General features: G+C 42.5%; 1 protein-coding gene across 1 annotated transcript; it reads right to left on the bottom strand.

Moving 5' to 3' along the window:
• Positions 1-8,297: 8,297 nt before the first annotated feature.
• Positions 8,298-11,842, bottom strand: LOC100276476 (uncharacterized). Its single transcript, NM_001150256.1, is given in 4 exon segments — positions 8,298-8,678; positions 10,525-10,632; positions 10,714-11,249; positions 11,523-11,842. Coding segments are annotated over 3 exon segments (819 nt in total). The 5' UTR covers positions 11,704-11,842; the 3' UTR covers positions 8,298-8,678; positions 10,525-10,530.
• Positions 11,843-23,692: the final 11,850 nt, after the last annotated feature.

The following is a 23,692-nucleotide window of genomic DNA, read 5'->3' as shown; positions in this document are numbered from 1 at the left end:
AGTCACTCAATCTGAACTCGTACGATCCAAACCCCAGGGTTATGATGGTTGGGGAGCACCGGGAGGATAAGGAGGGGGAATGTTTTGTCCGGTTTGGACATGGCGGTGGCCTGACTCCTTCTGGTATAACCGTTAAGGTAAGGACGTGCGAGGAAAGAAAGAGATTCGACATTCAGATCTCACAACGGTGAGATCGCAGAAACCGGACTAGTGGGTAAAGTGTACCCCTCTGCGCAGAGTTCAAACCTATTCGAATAGTCCATGTCCACTGGAATGGACGAGTCTGGTGTGGTATGACAATTAGTGTTTTATAACCTCCGGGAACAGGGAAGTGTGTGTGTGTGTGGGTGTGTTTTTGGAAATGAAAACGATGCCACGGGAGCGGGAAGCTCAGTGGTGGTTGAGTGTGAAAATGTGATATTTCCTTCTTTGGGAAAAACCATCAAAGTATTGCCTTTCTCTGGAAAAAGAAGAGTGACTTCAACTCCACCGCATAAAGCATGTATTATATAGGTCCCTTTCTCTTTACGGGTGGGATGGGCTTGCGGAATACCTAGTGTATTCACCCAGATTTATTTATGTTTTTCAGCAACTGAAGACTTCTTTTCTGATATGCTTGATTAAGGGGGCTGTGTCTGCACCCAGTTCTGCCTGTGGCTTGGGCTAGTTTATCTTCTAATGCGCTTTGTAATTCTGGCTCTCTTTCGAGCTTGTACTCTGGTATTGTAATAACTTATTCAAACTATGTACTATTTGAAGTAAGGAATGTGGTTACTAGCCTCCTGGGACTAGTAATTGTATCACATTTGAGTCCCAAAGGATCGGGACGCTTTAGGAAAGAGAAGGCCCTACATCCAGCAGGCGAGGGAGACTTGTATTATCTTGCACCTAAGTGCTCATAGTAGGGGGATACAAGCAAGTCGAGAAAAGACAGAGTGAATCCCAAGTCTTTGAGTATGATTGAGGCGAGTGCCAATATCAGGAGTGAGGTGAGTCGTGGGCGGTGAATTCCCCCCTAGAAGGCCCTAGGCTCCTCCTTTTATAGTTGCAAGGAGGAGGCCCAGGAGTACAAGGGTTGTTATGTTGTTGTTATGGTCAGAGGAAATGTGTCTGAGCCCTGCAACATGGTCGGCGGGATGACCCTCGTCCTTGTGTCGTCCTTTAGTCAGGAGAAGGACGCCCAATCCCTATAGCATGTTCCTTTAACTAGGTAGAGAGCTAAGGCTGGGTTCAGGAGCATGGGCAGACGTCCGAGCCCTAGCCTATACAGGGTGCGGATGAGACATTTTCCAAGTGCATTGAGTCGGAGTGGTTGAAACAGTGCTTGGCATGGTCTTCTACGAGGTTTGTGGGAGAGTAGCTGGTATTTAATGTGCATGCTCCCTTGCTAGGGCGCTTGGCCGAGGCCGGACTCGAGCAAGGCGAAGATTTCTTCTGAGGTTGAGGCCGGGATTAGACGTTACATCTAGCCACGCTCTGGGTGGTTGAAACGGTGGTCGGAGTGGGGAACAGTGCCCCGTATTCGTGCCCTGATCATCGTCGTGGGCGGTAAAGGTAGATTTCGCCTTGGCTGTTGGACAACTTGTAAGTTCCTGGCTTCAACACCTCAGTGATGATGAATGGTCCTTCCCATGGAGGGCTGAGCTTGTGAAGCCCTCGATTGTCTTGTCATAGCCGAAGCACCATGTCACCAACTTGGAAGCCTCGTGATCGGATTTGTCGTGCATGGTAGAGCCGCAGTGACTTCTGATACCTGATGGAATGCAACAACGCTATGTTTCGAGCCTCTTCCAACTAGTCGAGTGAATCTTTATGACCGATTTGTTTGCTCTGGTCGTTGTACGTATACAATTCAACCCACCATCCACCCTCCCTTAAGAATCATCACGATTAGGTCATGTTATTTACATGCATAATCCTGACCTTTAAATAAATAGTACATGTCGTCCTTTAATGATTAAATGAATGGAATAAATCAAGGAAAATCAGAAAAAATCCTTTAGTAAATGTTTCAAGTGTAAAATTAATATAAAGATGTCTAGAAACTTAGAAAATCATATATTCTACATTTTAACTCTGAATTTATTGGTTCTCGAACCTACGATCTCATAGCGACGCATAGAATATTCTACGCAGTTTGTTCTCATGTTTTGGTGTAATGTTATCATATCCATTATTTGTTTACTGGTGAGTGCTCGACGGGGACATATAATACCACGGTAACTTATATACAAAATGTGTGTTATACTGTTATGAGAAAATGTTTCATAATCCATTTATGATCCTGGTCATACATGAATTTTGTTGTTTTAATCTAGTTGTTTCACCACTACATTGCAACCATTAGTATCATGCCGACTTCGATATATGCCACGATTTCCATGGTCTCATCATTGGAGAGCACGCCCCACGCCTGCCGGAAGAAGTTCCCTCGTACATCGTCAGTCATCAGGCACGTACCACCATACGCGCTTGCTCAAACAAATAAACAATTGTGTGTGTTTGCAAAGAGAATTAAAGGCAGATCAGCACAAAAAGATACCCCGACGGTGGGGAGGATGACAAACTGATCATTGCTGTCGGTCCTCCTCTGCGTCACTTCCATCTCCAAGATGACGCCACAGTCCATGATATAGTAGTCGTTGAACGCGCGCGACATGTCGAGTACCGATGACTCTTGGCTGGGCTACCAGATGAAGTGCACCGCGGGCTCATCAGCAAGGTAGTACACCTGGCCGTTGCACCACCAGATGCGCTACTCTTCTACATACATCATGTTCGAGGATACTCACACAACATCAGCAACGACCGTCGTCTGAGCGCACAAGAATTTATGGTCGGTCAGTAGCGACTTACATGGCAGATTGGGCTTCAGATGGATGATGAGCTGGACGGCATGATAGCGCCATCGTTGGATGTGGTGCCCAGAACAACCCGAGAGTCGTCGACGTTGGCAACGACCATGAGGTCCCCCTGCTTGACGATGGACAACACGGTGCAGCCGCTCTGGACCGAGTCCAAGCGGCGGCTGCATTGGAGCTTGTCATACACAGCGGCTCCTGCAGCCACGTAGGACTGCTTCTAGAGGTCGAACTAGCAGTCGTCAAGCTTCTTCTCGTCGTCGATGAGCAACGCCAATGTGAGCGCCTCTTGCTAGTGGTGTTTGTTCGGGCTTTCCAAGCAAGAAACATGGATTCATCCTTGGGTTTATGAAAATGACTCACAAGTCAGATCCATGAAAAAAATATTATGGAGAATAAATGTTACGCATGCAAAAAAAGAAATTTAAGTTGAAAAAATTATTCAAACAAAAGAAATTGCATGCAAGGTTCTTCTTTAAATACTCCTCCTTCCATCCAAAATATAATTCAAGAATCTCGGTGATACTTATCTACTACTACGCATTGTGCAAGGGTAGTAGGGTAGGCTTGGGGAGAGATGTAGTAGATGTTTTTCCTGTCATAGATGTAGATATAAACACACATGTGGTGTAGCGGTAGCTACTGCTCGCATTTTCTTGAGAGGTTGTGGGTTCGAATCCCCTTAGGGTCATTTGTGTTTTTTAATTTTAGCTAGAACGTGGGCTGTACGTGGGAATGAGAATGGGAATGGGCTTTGTGGGAAGGGGGATTGAGAATGACAGAACAGGGAATGACAGAACATAGGAATGAGCTTTGCGGGGAGGGGGGATGAGAAAGGCAGAACAAGGAATGACAAAACATGGGAATGGGCTGTGCGGGGAGGAGGGAATAGGAGTGGCAGAACAGGGAATGATGGCAGAACACGGAATGGCAGACTACTCTTACAGCCTTAATAAGTAGTAGAGATTTGTATGTATCTCTACGAACAGAAGCGAGGTTACGACGAGGAATCTGAAGCCCAACCCTAAGAAGTACCTGGATTCGCAAGTAAAGGCAAGTTGTGTCCTTGATCACATTCTTTGACCTAATAATGTTCATGATTTTGATAATCACAGTGGCACTGTTAGGCTAAGTTGATGGGACCTGATAGGTACCTAGTTTGTTCACCCTACACCTTTCGTATTAATGAATTATTGGGTAGTATTGCTAGTGCTTACCTAGATTTGGGATTAATGCTATATATGATTTATGATCATGTTCCATTTTATGATTTATTATTGATGGTTACTTATGTATGTTAAGATTACTTTGTTTAATTGGAACATGGAGCGATCACCCGAGATAATAGTGCTACCACAAGGGTGAAATGGGATATCCTTGGCTAATTAATTAGGGATGTTAGTAAGGAATTACCTTACTTGAAAGGGGCAAGTGGGGAGGAGTTGCTGCAAGTATAGAGAGGTTCTCGGGTTGAACTGTTTGTGATAGTTTTTCGGAGGAGTGATTCATATGCCCCCTCTGCCTCAAACCGTAGCAGAACTTTGTAAAGGCCTCATAGTGGTACCTTACCCCGACTCCTCGGTAGAGATGAATGAGAAGTCGTGATCCCTTGACAAATAGGTAACATGACTTGTGGGTAAAGATGTGCAACCTCTGCAGAGTGTAAAACTGGTATATCAGTTGTGCTCACAATCATGAACGACTCGGACCCTCACATGAGTAATTTATGGAATTAAACTTAAACTTGACATGCATTGCATCGCATTGTGGGATTTTGTTCATCTATAATCTATTATTAATTGGGCTGGTATACACTTATACTTAGTAATTGCTAATAAAATTTTGACCAATGAAATTAAAATCAATGCTCAACATTAACCATTTTCATTGGTAAGCCTTACACTTGAGCCCTCACCATAAGTGAGCTCAAACACACTTTTCCCACACTTGTTGAGCGATGACCGTATGAGAGCTCACACTTACTATAATCACACCAGATCAAGATCAGGTACCACAATATGAGGAGCATGAAGAATGTTATGATGAGTTCAGAGAGGTCTAGACTGTCGTCTCCCAGTCAACTATGGTTGTATAGGATTGTTGTCGTTATATGGTGTAATTTATTTAATTATTTTGTACAAAAATTATATAAGTATTAAAGATGTGACATTGTTTTCTGTACCTTGAATTATCATATGTGTGAGACTTGATTACATCACACATTTGAGATATATCTGGATTTGTCCTTAAATCCGAATGTGACAGTCCATCTCTAATAGAGTATGTAAAATACGGGACGCGAAACTGTAGATTACACTGTTTGATATTGTTTGCATAGAGAAGTTTAAAGTATATAAGATATGGGATCCTGGAGATAGCCTCCGTAACGTTGAAAGGTAGTAGAAGACTAAGGTAGTGTTTGGTTGAGGAGCCAAGTAGAACGGAGTCGTTCCATCCCTGATTCTAGGAACGGAGTCGCTCTGTTCTGTGTTTGGTAATTTGGAACGGAGCGGCTCTGTTTTTTATTTGGTTGCAGAGTGAACGGAACGGAGCGTGACTGTGCGAGCGGGCTAGGAACGGAGCGGCTCTATCCGGTTGATTTTTTGGAGCGGGATGGTTCTGGATCTAAGAAGAATATTCCCTAATTGGAGCCATTCCGTTCTAGTTATTTTGTAACCAAACAACAACAAAACTGGGACAGAACGGCTCTGTTCTACTTGGCTCTTCAACCAAACACTACCTAAAAGGGCATGAACTACACGCACTCGGTGCGGATCATCAAACCCTGAACAGTCAGGACGAAGCACGCAAAAACTGCAATGATCACACACATTGACAGTCTGACACACACGCATAGTATGGGAGAAGTCGGTCGAGAAGCATAGCTTGAGCCTTGGAGTAGCACAACAGCTGCCGGAGCGGCTAGTCGGAGGAGATTACCAGCAAGGCCAACGGCGAAGCAGGAGATACCATACAGGGAGCTCGTGGGTCATGAATGCAGTGCACAGTCCTTCCGCCCCAAGGGCGGAGCTACAGGGTATGCCGGGTGGGCCACGGCATACCCTATAGTTTTGGCTCAGTTAAGCCTAGATATCAGGAGTTTTTAACCTAATAAATTAAGGGACGGTTCAGCTGCTTCCAAATTCCAATCGACAAACGCGTCTGCTCCCCACCCCACGACGGTGGACGATTAATGACTGACGAGACGAGGCGCAGGCGCAGGCCGCAGGCTCATAGGCGCCAGGCGGCCAAGAGCACGGACGGCAACCATTTGAACTTGACGGTGAGTGTGCTAGTGCTAATCAACTCTAGATGAAGATTTAAAAATTGCATCATTGGAGAATGTGCTGGTGCTAATCAACTCTAGTTTTTGCTGGTGCTTGACGCTGTAGTCTGTAGGCAGACTTGTACCCCATTCACTGTTGCTTGCTGGATAGACGAACAACGCTTTGTGCAGTCCTGGGAGGTAAGGCATAAGCACAATGTGATTGTTTTATTTATTTTGTTGTACTTTGCAGTCTATAGGGACATACTTAAATTGTTTTTCTATATTTCACTTAGATGTTGGATTATTTATCATGGGTTCATTGATTGTTCTACATATATTGTTACCCAATGTTTTTTGTTGAATATAAATTAGTTCAGTAACTTCAGTTCATACACAATCGCATTTTTTACAACAATAAATTATCATTAATAAGTTGGTATTCCTATACAGTTAATGAGATAAATTATGAAGAGGACATGAGATATCGCTTCTCTTTTCCAGAAACATGCAGCAAAGAAGGCTCTTGCTAGTGTTGCTACGCCATCTCCTTCCCCATGTCCAGCTGTAGCTGAGACAGAAGAGCAACCTCAAGAGCGACAAATTGAAGAACAACTGTCTATCCGATCAGTGTTATTCACACCAGCACCACCTTCAGGCTATGACATCAATCGTCTCCAACTTGATCCAGGTGAAAGGCAACCCATTCAAAGTTATCATGTTAATGATCAAGATTCAATTCGAAGAACATATATACTTAAAGGTCCATTCAAATGTTATGGGCATGATTTTCCAAAAAGGAAGATCGGATATAGAGATCGTCACTTTAATATGGTATGGTTTTATAATTATCATTGGCTTGAATATAGTGTAAAAAGGATGTTGTGTTTTGTCTTGTATGCTACTTGTTTAAGAAAGGCAGTGGTGCAGATACATTTACTACAAGTGGTTGGAGAAATTGGAATATAGGAGACAAAGCACTTCTTAAACATGAAGGTTCTAAGGCACACACTGCAACTCAAGAGAGATACAATGGCTTTGTTAATCCCAATGTTGCAATTGATAATCGTATTGACAAATGGAGTGATGATGATCTTTATCTCTATAAGATCAGATTGGCTTATTCACTTAGATGTTTGAAGTTTCTTTTGCATCAAGGGTTGGCATTTCGTGGACATGATGAAAGTGAAGAATCTTGTTCAAACGAAGAGACATAAAGTTTATGACTTAGTATACACGCTTCTCAAATTAGTATTACTTCTACCTGTGGCAACAGCAGGTGTTGAGAGGGCATTTTCTGCGATAACATTCATCAAAGTAAGTTCAGAAATAAGATGGGTGATAGCCTTTTGGATGACTGTCTACTCACATATATTGAGCGAGATGTTTTCTTTCAACTGGACGAAGAAGATGTAATCAAGACTTTTTTACCATCAGAAACCGCAGGCCAAAGAAAAACAAGTAATCTTTTAGTACATACTCTCATGAGTAAGTGAAATTTATGCATATATTGAACTGAATTAATATATTATCATGATTATAAAAATATTATATTGGAACCAATTATATATATTTGTAACTATTTAGTTAGGCAAATTTTATTATTTCTATATGGTGCCATCAAATTATTAGTTCGGTATACTAGAGATAAATTCCTAGATCTACCGCTGTTCCGCCCTCGTGCTAAAAAACTGAAGCCTGCAACGGATACAAACTCTACAACCACTGGACGGCTGGTCCTGCGAATCTCTCTCTTCGTCCTTGTAAGGGCAGCGTGCAGACCAGAACTTCTCCGGCTGCCAGCTGTCTTTTTTTATCCAAGCACGACAGTAGATCGGCAGATCCTAATTCGCCGACGTTCAAATCAGATGACCCATGTGGTGGACGGAAATCAGTTTGAACAGTCACTGATTAAGTTCCCGTTGCCGAACTGATAAAGGCCACATGTTTAGTTTAAAATGCCACAGCTACGGTCTGACTTTCTTACCTCGCTTATCGTGAACTCATTTTTTACCAACTGTAACAGCCATCTTGCTCGTCGCATTTTTGGCGACCAACCATACTCTGCCAATGGTTAGGTTCGATAAACTATGGCTATGAACCAAACATGGAACCCAATCAAATTATGATCAACCTGGCTGACAGTCAGCAATCTCGGAGTGAAGCTTTTCGAAGAACCATCTCAACTTGTTTGAATAAATATACTCCTTACAAGTGACAAGAAAAAATAAGTATAAAAAAAAAAGCAGAAACACCAAAACATTCTTTACGGTCGACCCACTTCAACACTTACTATGCTACAAGACCAGTACCTAGACGACACGACTAGGCGTTGGGGGTGCTAAGGAAATTAAGAATATTAACCGCGACCAGGGGATGTAACTTTGCACAGATGCAGAGACACAGGGAGGAAGGAAGTGAAAACATCAGCTCGATGTTATCCGGAATCCTTCTGCTTCATCATTCATGTGACAAAGTCTAGTTACAGCTGCTCATCAGCTTTGAACTGAACGTCACCGCATTTTCTGTCTTCTTGACTTCAAGTTCTAACGCTGTAAAAAAATAATATTAGATGAGATGCTTAAATGCTACTAGTAGTATCAATTAACTGTCAACCATAAGCTTCATCTCATCCTCAGAAGCCAGGAAAACAATTGTCTATTTCTGAACAGCGGTATCCGACAGAGCTGCTACGAACATACCAAGTGTAGCAATCATATTTATCAGGACTGGCTGTAATAATTTTCAGTAAATTGTTCATATCCACATTGATATATAGAACGCAACATAGACAAATACATATACTCATAGAGACATCAGAGGAGATCGACCAAGTATTCTTGTTATGACTGATGAGTACCGCAATTGCAGTTCAGTCCACATGTAGCAAGCAGGTGCCATCATATTAAAGAAAGCTAGTATGGCAGGTAATCACTTAAGATTGTTTACTTCTCTGTATGTGTGAGTGTTGGTTTCAGTATTCGTGCTTGACCCTTTTCTTCTATTTACAGAGATGCACATTATGCTGCCAATTAGAAGAGAATCAATAGAACATCTCCAGTTATTTGGGGATTCACAAGTCTGTTTTAACTCAATTAACAAAAACAAAAGGTCAACAAAACATGCAGAACTTGGGAAGTCATTTTTCATGTCCATAATATGAATGCCCTCTAGTAGGGTGTAAATTTCATGCAACGTGCATGACATGTATACTGAGTTTCAAATAAAGGATACGAGTTCAGCAAGTTTCAGGTATTACACCACAATGTATAACCTATCTTCCATGGACACTTTATCAGCATTGGGAAAACAACTTCATAAAAAGGAAATCATGCTAAACCAACAGAAGTCATGATATGGAGTTTTTCCTATTACTCAGAAATGTTTTTTACTGAAAACTTAAGAGACACTAAAACATCAATCTCTCAAGATAAAATGCATCCACTCATCATATAGACAATCATGCTAAACCAATAAGGACACCCTTGTAGACAAATATCTATGTCAGCTCGATATTGTTTCTACATTTTTTTAAGAAACTGGAACCAATGAAAGGGCACTCAGAATCAATAGCAGACAATGTTACTCCTTTAAAATGTCAGAACAAATCCACAAATAAATCCATGGTCTCAAAGGAATTGTTAAATAGATTTAAAAAGCATGGAACTTGAGTGTATAGAATGGTGATTATCTAACTGCATCCCCCTATTCTGTGCAATCAGCCTTTCATTTTCACCTTGCACTCTTCAGCTACATGGAGTGGCACAATAGTTGAATTGGAAATTTTGTTTGGTAAATTTTCTGGACTTCAATCACTGCTTATAACTGAGTAAATTCTACATTCAAAACTCGGCAACGGAGTCAAGAAGTGAACGTCATAAGCTATATGGGCAGCCATTTGATAACTAAGGGCCACTAAGGCTTATTAAATCAAACCAGAAGCTAAGCAAATAATTTTAGCTGCTACCTTCTCCAATGACATCTAACAGTGACGATAAGAATATAACAAGCCATTTATTAAACCAGGTGCGAAAGAGATACAAGGCCCAAAGGTTTACCCTGAAAAAAAGCATTTGCTCAGTACACACAAAACACCATCACTTTGCAATTTTGTAGGTTCCTTAGATGTTACAAACTGCAGGTTAAATTGTATTTATAACTTATGCACTGATATTGAACAGCACTAAATGATTTCGCCAATTAAGCTATGCACAATGAACTCAGATATGCACCTCGAATTACGAAGACTTAACCAATAAAACGACCATATTTCCCCAACACCAATGTCTTTGACACTAATTACAGTGTACTTAGAAATAAGAAATAATGCCACTCAAAATCAACAGAGTATTATAAAGAAACACAATCATGAAATATAGAAGTATAGAAGCATCTCACCTTCATCTATCTCCCTGAACCAGTAAAAGCATCAAAAAGGCCACAGCAATTCCACCATGTTGCCCGCTGCCCTGAAGCAACCACTGCCACTGCAGGTCCACGGGCCACCTGCAGCAAATAGAACCCACCTAATAAGAACTCAGCTTTAAAACGTGGGAGGTGAATAGAACAACCGCATACACCAGTTACCTCTGTAGTATGCACATCAGCAGCGTCCTGAGATCTCGACACCTCAGCAGGGTCCTTGACAACCACATTTCTCCTAATCAGCTCTGGTGTTTTCAACACAACAGTAGCCCCGGCGCCCTTCACATCTGGTGCTACAGGCGTTTGCTCGACCACCACAACTTCATCAACCTTCAGCTTAGGTTCAAGCACCGGATGCACCTTGGCCACCTCCTTCACCGCCGGCGCATCAGCCACTGACTCCTGTACCACGGATTCCTCGGCCACCAACACATCCTTTACCTCCGGTTCCTGTGCCACCACGGCGTGCACCTCCACCTCTGCTTCATCCACCTCGCCCTCACGTACATGCCCAGCGGTTTCCGGTGGAAACGCGTCCACAATGACCTCCCCAGACCCGGCGACGTCCGCCTCGACGGCACGCTCCACGGGAACCTCGGCCGCGGGGGCCTTCCTCTCCTCCTCGTCCGGCTCCGACGCGGCGGCCCTGGGGGTCACCATCTCTTCGGAGCTCTCCATGGAGTCCTCGCTCGCATCGACTGGGCCAACCCACGCACAAGCACAGAATCAGAAACCACACACATCCATCATACATATAGCGCAAGGAAGGGCATCCATCATATATATGGTGCACACAAAAGGCAAACAGTCCGGCGGCCGATGGGAACGTGGTGGCGGGGAAACCCGCGGCGCCAGCGAATGCCACCCTCGCCGCATGCGAAAAGGTGATTCCCGCCCCGCTGGTGCCGAAAGCGGCGCGCGGATCTGCTCCGGCATAAAGATGGTAGAGGAGGGTCAGGTGCCATTCGTACCGCGAGAAACTTTTGGTGGGATGCACAGGTGGGGGTCGCCGTCGCGGCCGCTCGAGGCGTTGTTGTTGTTATCGCTGCCGTTACCATTGCCGCTGCTGGCGTTTGTGTTGCCGCCATCGTCGGGGTGACCCTGCTGCTGCTGCTTCTTGAGTTTGGCGCGCTTCTTGGCGCCCTTCGGCATGGCGGAGAGGGATTTCGATTCGACAGACGGCGGCGTGGACAGGGAGAGGAGCGAGCGGCGAGCGATGAGAGGGGGAAGGGACGGGGAGAATTGCGAGCCGATTTGTTTGGATTTTGAGCCGGAGGGAGGGGTATCGGTTCAATTTCGTTAGGTTTACCCAGACTGTCTTCCCAAGGGAAGAGAAACAAGAATTAGTTTCGTTTTACCATCTCTTTTTATTTAAGAAAAACAAAGTAGGTCACGACAATGGTGGCTTACGTGGGTTTTCTATTTTTATAATATAACATCAAACGGTGCATTTTGACTTTAGTGAATACTTCCACCTTACCTTAGGCGTACAATTTTTTAACACGGTCTTTAAAACATAACTTTGACCATTTATTTTTAAAAATATACCATCAATAAATAAAAAATGATACTTTCGAATACAAATCAAAGTATATAACATGTCTACAATAAAATATGTGCTTTGGCAAATTATTAGTCTAAATTTTTAATATGATGACTTTTAAAAAAATATCTGTCTTATTTTATAGGATAGAGGAAGGATTATGTTTCTCTATAAATAATATTAATTTAAAACTCTCAAGCAAAATATGATGTTTTTTCCTCTAAGTTTTCACAAGGGTGTGAAATAAACCCTTCGGGCATGTTTAGGAGCATGAGGATGGAAGTGATTAGAGGGGTTACAATTCTCTTACTATTTAAAATTGAATAGCAAGGAGATTGTAGCCCCCTAAAGCCTTGTTTTCGATTATTCCCATTCTATATGGATTTGATGGAATTGGAAAAATTATAAAAAAATTTGACTTGCTAGGGATTAAAACTCATCAAATCTCATCTAATCCATATGGACTGGAAGAGAAACAAACAAGCCCTAAGGGCTGGTTTAGTGACCAGTGATTTGAAGGGGATCCATGGGAATTTTGAATAGCGAGGGGATTCCTCCACCATAGATCCCTCTAATTTCCTGGTCACCAAATCAACCATAATTCCCTCTATTTTTCTTGCTCCTAAACAAGCTCTTCTAGTTTAGGAGTTTTTTTAAGTAAGTTATCGGATATCATTTTGAAACATAACACAATATGCACCACTCCACCACAAAAAATAGTAATATGCATGTCTAAAAAAGCAATATTCTCTCTCCACCTAGAAAGAGCACTTTTAGTTATTATCAAATCAAGTCATTTTAAAATATGATTGGGTCTACAAAAATAGTATCAATTTTTATGGTAGGAGTACCTAACAAGTGGTATTAGATTTGTCATGGATTACATTTTCGTTATATACTTATTTTATATTATATGTATGTCTTTTTTATAAGTTTAGTTAAACATTAAAAGTTTAAGATGTTATTCTGGTGCATTCTTTTTAAGATGGAAATAGTAGACAGAGCTATGAGGTCATCGAAACTTCACAGGGTTGATCTTATTCTATAGTTTAATTTTAGCCCTGTTTAATATAGTTTCTTCACAAATTTATAAGCAAAAGTTTTGTCAAACAGATAGTTTTTGCAATAGTTTATCAGTTCAGCTGCTTTTCAGAATGAACTAAAAGTAGTAAACAAGAAAAAACTGTTTTTTATCAGCTTCTCAGATAAGCTATTTTTTTAACTAGTAGCAGGTGTGCCAAACAGGATGACCTTATTTCTGAAGGCTTAACGGGGTTGCCCTTTTATTGTAGAGTTTAAATCTGGAACCAGTGAGCTCTTGACCATTTATTCATATATTATATTTTTAGTAATATATTTACGGCCTTTAAAGTTTCGACCTGTGTCATCTAGGCCTTGAGAGTTTCAAATGCATTTTTGCCTTTGAGCTGTAACGGGTCTTATCTAAATTCCAACCGGTGTTTACTTGGCTTTATCCTGGCATAGATAGGGTAGATAATGCCCACGTATCAGAGGCAAAACACTAATTGTATGTGTTTTATACAGTTTTGGATAAAGATGACTTTTATAAAAAAAAATATAGATCTTTGATGTGATCTACTTTTAATGTTAAGTTTTCTTATTTGAGATCATTAAATATAAAAAATAATATAAAATTTTAACAACATATTAATCACACACTAAGACTTGTTGTCTTAGGAAAATCATATGATGCCAGATAAAGATATTCTATATACAAAAGTGGTAGCACTCTATAAAATCTATAACTTTCAAGCTTTTCCCATTTAAAGTTATTTGGATGTTTAAAAATGATATAAGCCATGATGGATATACATCTCAAATTTTATATTATACTTTTTAACAACATAACTACCTCAAATAATAAAACTCAAAACAAGAATTTATATATTGCATTGAGCGGTGCAATTTTTATATACAAACTATTAATATCCGACACTATATAAATTTTTTTTGATGTGATAAGTCCTTAGAAGATTGATATACTACTCAAACTTTATATGATGACAAGATCTACTAGGAGATTGATATATTGCTAAAGTTTTAAACTATTTTTTTGGGCATCTTAACGGTTTTAAATAAAAAAATTCAAAACTAAAATAGTTGCATATGTGCTATAATTTTGCATAAAAAGGCACAATCTTTCTAGGGTGAAACCATGTTTTCATGTAGGATAAACATCTTTTGAGATTTAAATGAGACTTATTATACCATATTAAAGAGCTAAAATGTACTTTGAACCTTTAAATTAAAGACCAAGATAGCACCTATATATAACTTTAGGGACTACGGTAAATTTTACCCTTTTTCAGGTTTCGAGAGGGATTGAATTGTACCGTTGTGCGAACGTTATGAGAAACGCATGGTAGGTGTTTTTTTAGGGGTTAGTCCAGCTTGTGATGAAACTAGAAAATACATGCTGTAATTCACTCCCAAGACCAAGAGCCTAGCTAATGTAACCGCAATGAAGTACAACCTGGATTTCACTAGTGTAGTAGCTTGGCTGGCCCTCAAAGCCACTTCATCTAGACAATCTGGTAGCGCATTAACTCTGGTTTTCTAGCAATTCCGTGCAGCGTTTATGTTTGTGGGATTTGGGATGCGGCGCGGAAACCGCACAAGAGACCTCTGCGCTCCCCCCGTCGGCCGTGTCCGTGTCGGGCCTCGGCCTTCAATTTGTGATGCTGACCCGAGCCCTTAATTTTCCCATTTTCAACGCCGTCTCCGTATAGTGACCCTTCGATCTAAAAAAGAATTTAAGTTTTTAAACTAGCTCTTAGCACCGATATATACTGGACAAAGATACTCTCTCGGTCCTAAGCAAAAGTCGCTATAAGGTTTACGTTGGACAAACGTTATTAAATTTAATTAGATTTGTATAAGATATTAATAACATCTGTATTTTTAAACAAAATTATTATTAAAATGTATTCAATAATATCTAATAATATTAAATAATTATACACTATAAATATTAATATATTTATATTTGTATACATGGTTAAGGTTGGGAATATTAATAATATCTAAAAGCCTATTAATATTCTTGTGGACACGCAGGTCAGATGAATTTGTTATTTTGTCACTCTTAATTTTAGTTATATAATTTTAGTTATATGTTATTATGATATCTCATGTCTATAACTGATGAAACCATCTGTGTCTATAATTTATAGATCTAATGTATACCGATGAAGTCTTAATAATGACAAAATTGTCCATGCTCTGCCTTAATAATGGCAAAATTGTCCATGCTCTGCAGGCCATCCAGCGGCGAAACTGGATCCAGCGACCCTTTTCACTGTCAGCTGTCAGCGCATACGGGCATGAGGGCGTCGTCTTGGAAGCATTGTCTGGCTGTCTGCGAGTAAGGAGTAAGCTGTCCTGTTTCTCGATGACCGTTTCCCAGCCGTCCATGAACAAATTGCTCTGGATATAGATAATATTATATCAAATCATCCTTGAGAGAGCCCCATACTAAGCTGTTTTTGGTGTAAATTTGCCACATGCCTGACGGTTTTGTACTGCATATATAGCGTTAGCGTCGACATGATCATCATGCTCCACGAGAAATATCAAGCGGTGGTTCGATTTGCCCGTCCGTAAACAAGTTGTTTTATTCAAAGGAAGGTCAGGTGCTCGTACCGGACACTGTATTATTTTACGCCCGTATACGCTCATGATCTGAGTACGAAAAAGATTCCTTTGGCGTCAAATTGGATTCAGATTTGCGCCGCTTCAAGATCTAGGGATCCAAGTATAATAGAGTGGTTTAGTTTTTTTTTTCGTTTGGCTATATAGAAGTGATTCTAGTTAGGACCCGAGTTCTAGGAGTTCTGCGAAACGGCCCTTTAAATACTGGCATGCTGCCACGCTTCATGTGGACGGATGGTGGCACGTGGCATGTCAGCAGTCTAGAAGCCGTTCTTTTTTTTCCAGGCGCTGCAGCTATATATGTCACCTCACATTTGTACTGTAGAAAAAGCAGTCGCTGCTACAGCAGAACCGTAGAGCTTGTTCGCTGCGGCTTGCTGCGGCTGCAATCCGGCTACGGCTGCGGCTTCTACAGTATTTTTCTCTCTATGGATTGCAGCTGCAGCAGTCCAAACAGCTGCAACAGTGTCGGCTTGTAGCCAGCCGAACACGCCCGTAGCTTCCTCCCAGTAGTCAACCTGTCAATTTCAGACCAGCAATGCACTCCCGTGTCTGCGCGCAATTAATACGTGTTGAGAAATACATAGTTTTTTTTTAAAAAAAAAGATGCTTACAAATATCCGAGACGCGCCTAGAAGGGGTGCCGTGCTCAACAGTCTACCGTGCCAGGTTGCACTTGCGCCATCATGTAAAGGATCAGACCGGACCAACAGAAATAGTCATGAACATGACGTAAAAGAATTGATGGACCTAAAATTGTTCGTTACGTGGCGACAGTGCAACACGTGTAACTCCATTATCATGTACTCCGTCTGTCTTAAAATAGTAGTTATATTAGCTCTAAATTTTTATGTCTATATTAATAAACATATTAATTAATCATTGTATAAAACTAGTAAAAAATGTAAAACGAATTTTAATCTAGGGCGGAGTGTTCGATTTAATAATTGTGTCTAATGTCTTCTCTGAAGGCACGTACGTACGTTGTGCCAAAGCAAAGCGAGAAAGAATGGCAGCTTAGCACAAGAAAGAATCAGGCAGGCAAAGATTATGTTTTGTATACGAAAAAGAGAATGACAGTTTATTCTTTTTCTTTGCGGGGCAAACAAGCCATCAAGTTCAAAGGCTCTTTAGGGCCTGTTTAGCATGGTATATGAACTCTGGGCCCTAGTAGGCCCATGCTTGGCCCTTCCGTTGGTTCTGTAATTCACTAGTAACTGTTGAGAAACCCTAAAAGGGGTTTAATGGGCTAATACCGAAACTACCCTTAGGGGTACACAGGTTATATATATGTACCCATTCCCATCATAATAAAGATAGACAGAAGAGCTTCCATCCACTGTGTCTCTTGTTCCTCTCTGTGTTGGGTTGCTGGGAAGGGAGCGGGCTTCTACAACTTCTCACGTCCTTACTGCTGTTGGGAGGGTTTGGAGTCCGGATCGGGGATCTGCGACAACTACGTTATTCAACACGTCATCAGCACTGCTCTACCTCGACTCGTGGATCCGATCGGCAACGACTCTCCACCACGCCGGCAGGTCCTCCGGCCTTGCCGAACTGTCCTATGCGACAGCCTTCGCTCCTGTTCGTCGAGTAACGCGGTATAAAATCTCGATCCGTGATTTACTTTTCGGCGTTAAAAACTGCTTCGTCGCGCGGCCGTGCGGGCCGCCGCACAGACCAGGACTCCTCGCAGCCGCCGCATGCACAAACGGCCGAGCTGTTCTTAGACTGCATGTGCGTTTGAAGTTATCTTAGAAAAAAAATAGGATAGATAGACTTGTGGACTTTGACTTTTTCTTGCATGGCGGTTCACATTTTCTAAAACCACATACTCCTCGCACGCGGCCACCAGCCCCCCAGCTTTCGCTCCCATCAGGACCCACCTAGCTCGCATGGCAATTGGTTCCCTGGAGTTCGCGTGGAAACGTGAGAGAGAAAAAAAAATATCACTGCATGCGGCCAGTTGGTTAGAGAGGTGAAAAAAAAGAGAGAAAAAATAGCTGATGCATGCGGCCAGATCATTTCTCCTGTGGGCCTGCCAACCTGCGGATACATGCTACATGCATTAATTTTCCTGCAGGGCTATTAGCTTTTAATAGCTTTTAATTTAATTTATTTTGCTTTATGATATTTGTTTGCATGACGTGAGTGTTTAAGTGGTCACGTTTTTAATACAATCCCAATAATTTCGTTGAACCATAAAGATAACGTGACCCTAGCATGAGATCCGAATTCTTTTATTTCGGTTATAATTGTTGCACTTAATAAATTTCCAGTGAATTTATTAGTATTGTACAGTGCAGGTTTATTTTTATATGCATTATTTATCTCATGTTTTCCTGCTGAAAATAGATAATGCAAGTTTTTTTTTACATACAACCATTTAAATTTCTGTTATGGATAATAGGCACGCCTAATTAACCTGGAGTTAATTTTGCGTGACAGGCTATGGCTGAAAGCAGCAAGACTGACTTCGCGGAGCTTGCCCTGAATGGCAAGAACTACCTGACCTGGGCTGACGACTGCCAGTTTCATCTGGAGGCGATGCAGCTGGGAAAGGCGATCGTTCGGCTAAGCCCAAACGACATTGGCCTGCAGCTTCATGAGAAGGCAAAAGCTGCGATCTTCCTCAGGCGCCACATCCATCCAGACCTGAAGATGGAATATCTGGAGGTGAAAGACCCTCTGGTACTGTGGACGAAGCTGCGGGAGCGCTTCGGTGTGCAGAAGCATGTGATGCTTCCACGGGCGCAACAGGAATGGGCCACACTCCACTTCCTCGACTTCAAGACTGTGGAGGCTTACAACACTGCCATTCATCGTATTGTTGCTCAGCTACGTTTCTGTGGCCAGATAGTCACAGACTTGGAGATGATTGAGAAAACTCTCCAGACCTTTCACCCCTCCAACATGGTGCTTCAGCAGCAGTACCGAAACAACAAGTACACGAAGTACTGTGAGCTCGTCAACATGTTGCTTGGCGCAGAGGCTCAGAATGAGCTCCTGATGCAAAACTACCAGAAGCGTCCTGTCGGCGCTGCGGCCGTACCAGAAGCACATGCCAACTTCCCGTCTCAGGGGAAGAGAGGCTCCTCTAGAGGAAGGGGCCGTGGGCGCCGCAATAATCAGGGGCCGACAAGGGGAACTTTTAAGAAGCAGTCACAGAATGGCAGCGGCAGTAGCATCAACAATGGTCGTGGCAGAGGCAGAGGCAAAGGCAAAAGCAACCCCCAGCAGGGCGATGCAAGTGCCTCAAAGCATGCTGGCGAAGGATGTTTTAGGTGCGGGTCTCAGCAGCACTGGTCCCGTATATGCACCACTGAGAAATACCTGATTGACATATATCAGGAATGGAAGAAACGCCAGAACTCAGAGGCTCACTTTATCCAGGCGCCTGTAGACGCCACAACTGGAGAGCACCTTGAGTTGCCTCAGCCTGCTGCACAGTTTGAGCATGCTACCATAAATGTTGATGCCACAACTAAGAACGATGCTCCGTTAGGCAAAGTCGACTTCGATTTCGATACTGATGATCTCCTGTAGTTGATCACGTTATCAGCCATTAGCTCCACATTTATTTCCATAGCAATTTTTTATTTTTAGAAAAACATTTATTTGGTTATGATGTAATAAATGCTCCTGCTGAGCCCATACTATTTGGTTGATTGAGATTAATTGCTTTGCAATTTTATTTATTCCTCATTCATGGTTTAATTGTTCTTGCTCTATTATATGTTGTCATCATGGATGATGAACTAAATCAATATTATATATTATTTATATAGAACAAGACTCACTTCCCACGATGGAGGAAAACGATGAACCATGCCTGATTGATAGCGCAGCCACAAATTCGATTCTTAGAGAGACGAAATATTTTCAGACACTCCTGAAGAGGACTGAGAATATCACTACAATTGTCGGCAACAATGGCCGCATTGTAGGCTCCGGTCGAGCCATCGTTGTCCTCCCTAACGGTACTAGGATCTTTATTGAAGAAGCATTCCTATACCCAGGAGCAACTCGTACTCTCCTCACGTTCAAAGATATCCGTCGTAGCGGCTATCACGTTACAACTGCATGTGTGGGTGGTGCTGAATACCTCCATATCACATCAACAAACGAATGTGAAACAAAAGTGGTAGAGAAAGCGCAAGGCACCTCCTCTGGGTTGTATTACTCAAGAATTAAACCACCCCCTGAATTTGTTGCGATGTCTACTATATTTAAAAATCCTGAGTCTTTTCGAGTATGGCATGAAAGACTAGGACACCCTGGATTAAGGATGATGCGAAACATCATAACTAGCTCTATTGGCCATGGCATGAAAACCACACAAATTCCTAAAGACTTTCTATGCGTCTCTTGTGCTAAAGGAAAACTGATAACTAAGCCCTCTTACCTGAAAGTAAAGGCTGAGTCCCCGAGTTTCCTGCAGAGACTTCAGGGTGATATCTGTGGTCCAATCAACCCCCTATCGGGGCCCTTTAGATATTTTATGGTTCTTATAGATGCTTCTACTAAGTGGAGTCACGTGTGCCTGTTGTCCACGCGGAACCACGCATTTGCAAAATTTATTGCCCAAATTATCCGTTTGCGTGCGAGCTTCCCGGAGAACCGCATTCAGTCAATCAGGATGGACAATGCCGGAGAGTTTACCTCAAAGGCCTTTAATGACTATTGTCTTGCTCTGGGCATAAATGTAGAGCATTATGTACCACATGTCCATACACAGAATGGACTTGCCGAGTCCTTAATTAAAAGAATAAAATTCATAGCCAGGCCACTTCTACAAGATAGCAAACTTCCAACCAGCTGTTGGGGCCACGCAGTTTTGCACGCTGCGGCCTTAATCCAATATAGACCATCTGCTTACCACTCTGCTTCTCCCCACCAGTTAACGCATGGTCAACAACCAGTGGTTTCCCATCTGCGAAAATTCGGTTGTGTTGTATACGTGCCGATATCACCACCCCAGCGTACATCTATGGGACCTCACCGGAAGTTGGGGATCTATGTTGGTTATGAATCTCTGTCCATAATCAAATATTTAGAGCCTAGAACTGGGGATCTGTTCACGGCTCGGTACGCTGATAGCATCTTCGATGAAGAGCATTTCCCGGCATTAGGGGGAGGATTGTACCTTAATAATAAAGAATGCCGAGAAATAGAATGGAGTGCTAGTAGCATCCAATCGCTTGACCCACGCACTAGAGAAACCGAACTTGAAGTTCAACGAATAATACACCTGCAAAACTTAGCAAATAATCTGCCAGATGCCTTTACTGATATATGAGGAGTGTCTAAGTCGCATATTCCTGCGGCAAATGCACCAGAGAGAGTGGAGATACCTCTGCAGGGTATGGACTCTACTCGTACTCCCCATCCTAGGAAAAGGGGGAGAAAACCGGATGATTCAGTATCAGCCAAGCGGGGACGCCTGCACCGGCAAGTTACTGAAGAGAATGCAACGTGCTCCCTTTCAGATGTTCCAGCAGTAACACACCTTGAAGGTGAACGTCCTAGTGCAAATGTGCGCACAAATAAAAGCACAAGGACTTCGGAACAACCGGTTTCAAATAACTTGGGAAATCACAAAGAACCGGATGATTCAGTTGAAGAAATTGCCATAAACTATGTTGAGACGGGAGAGTTATATAACCGAAAGACTACAGTTGTCGACACTGATTTCGTCTCTATGATCGCTGTTGTGATTGCTGAGGATCCTGAACCAAAGTCCATGGCAGAGTGCCAGAAGCGCTCAGATTGGGTCAAATGGAAAGAAGCAATAGAGACGGAATTGCTCTCGCTTTCAAAGAGGCAAGTATTTGGGCCTGTCGCCCGCACGCCCCCCAATGTTACCCCAGTCGGGTTCAAATGGGTGTTCGTCCGAAAGAGGGATGCGAACAATGAGGTGGTGAGATACAAAGCGAGACTTGTAGCACAAGGGTTCACGCAGAGACCCGGCATCGATTACGATGAAACTTACTCCCCGGTAATGAGTGGCACAACGTTCCGATATTTGATATCACTGGCAGCAGGTTTAAACTTAAAAATGCAGATGATGGACGTAGTGACCGCATACTTGTATGGGTCATTGAATTCGGAAATCTATATGAAGGTCCCGGATGGGCTGAGAGTTCCGGATGCCAAGTCAAATCGCAACATGTACAGCGTTAGGTTGCAGAGGGCGCTGTATGGGCTTAAACAATCTGGGCGGATGTGGTACAATCGGCTCAGCGTATTCCTCCTGAAGAAGGGATACATAAATAATCCAGATTCTCCTTGCGTATTCATTAAAAAATCCCAGAAGGGTTTTTGCGTAGTTTCGGTCTATGTTGATGACTTGAATATCATTGGATATGCTGAGGATATTGAGGAGGCCAACGCCTACCTCAAGACAGAGTTTGAAATGAAAGACTTGGGAGAAACCAAGTTTTGCTTGGGCCTGCAGATCGAGCATCTCCCAGAAGGAATATTTGTACACCAGTCGACCTATTGTAAAAAGGTCCTTGAGAGATTTAATATGATTAAAGCTCACCCTTTAAAGACCCCGATGGTCGTGAGATCCCTTGAAATGGATACCGACCCATTTAGACCAAAGAGTGATGATGAGAAATCGTTGGGACCTGAAGTTCCTTACCTTAGCGCTATTGGAGCACTGATGTACCTTGCGAATTGCACCAGGCCTGATATTGCATTCGCGGTAAATCTACTAGCTAGATACAGTGCAGACCCAACCAGAAGACATTGGGTAGGTGTTAAGACTATACTTAGATACCTCAAAGGCACTCAAGATCTTGGCCTGTTTTTTCCGAAGAATCAGGACCAGACTATGGTGGGCTATGCTGATGCTGGATATCAGTCAGATCCCCATAATGGTATATCTCAGACTGGCTTTGTATTTCTATGTGGTGGCACTGCTGTATCCTGGAGATCGTGCAAACAGACATTAGTAACGACGTCTACTAACCACTCAGAAATAATCTCACTATATGAAGCCGCACGAGAATGTGCTTGGCTACGACGGATGACTAACTACATCCAGAAGTCATGTGGTTATAACACCGCAAATACCCCCACCATTATCTATGAAGATAATGCTGCATGTGTTGCACAAATGGAAACGGGCTATATTAAGAGCAATATGACTAAGCATATTTGTCCTAAGTATTTTTATCCTCATGAACTCCAGAACGAGGGTGAGATAAAAATCCTGCAAGTCAAGTCTTGTGATAATCTGGCTGATTTATTCACTAAATCCTTACCTGCAGTCACATTCAGAAAATGTGTACGAGGTATAGGGATGAGGCATTTGAGAGACCTGCAGGGTTCAGGGGGAGATCACCTCTGAATTTCAGCCCTTACAATTCGACCTGAAGATCGTATATTATACACCTTGAAGGTTATAGTTGTCCTGAAGACACCCGTTGTACTCTTTTTCCCATTGTGAGTTTTCCTGAAGTTTCTCACAGATGGTTTTTAACGAGGCAACAAGTGCAATACATCGAGTGGCACTATGCTCTCTTTCTCCATTTTTTCCCACTGGGTTTTTCGGAGTTTTGATGAGACATAAGGCGTCACGGTATTCGCCCAAGGGGGAGTGTTGAGAAACCCTAAAAGGGGTTTAATGGGCTAATACCGAAACTGCCCTTAGGGGTACACAGGTTATATATATGTACCCATTCCCATCATAATAAAGATAGATAGAAGAGCTTCCATCCACTGTGTCTCTGGTTCCTCTCTGTGTTGAGTTACTGGGAAGGGAGCGGGCTTCTACAACTTCTCACGTCCCTACTACTGTTGGGAGGGTTTGGAGTCCGGATCGGGGATCTGCGACAACTACGTTATTTAACAGTAACGTGCGCGTGCCCCGCACGCGTATAGATAAAAGTAATATAAGTGGTAAGAATAACATATTGA

This window comes from Zea mays, chromosome 8, assembly GCF_902167145.1.
Source record: "Zea mays cultivar B73 chromosome 8, Zm-B73-REFERENCE-NAM-5.0, whole genome shotgun sequence".
Classification (NCBI taxonomy): Eukaryota; Viridiplantae; Streptophyta; class Magnoliopsida; order Poales; family Poaceae; genus Zea; species Zea mays.
The sequence above is the reverse complement of the archived record's forward strand: the minus strand, read 5'-3'. Positions and strand labels throughout refer to the sequence as shown.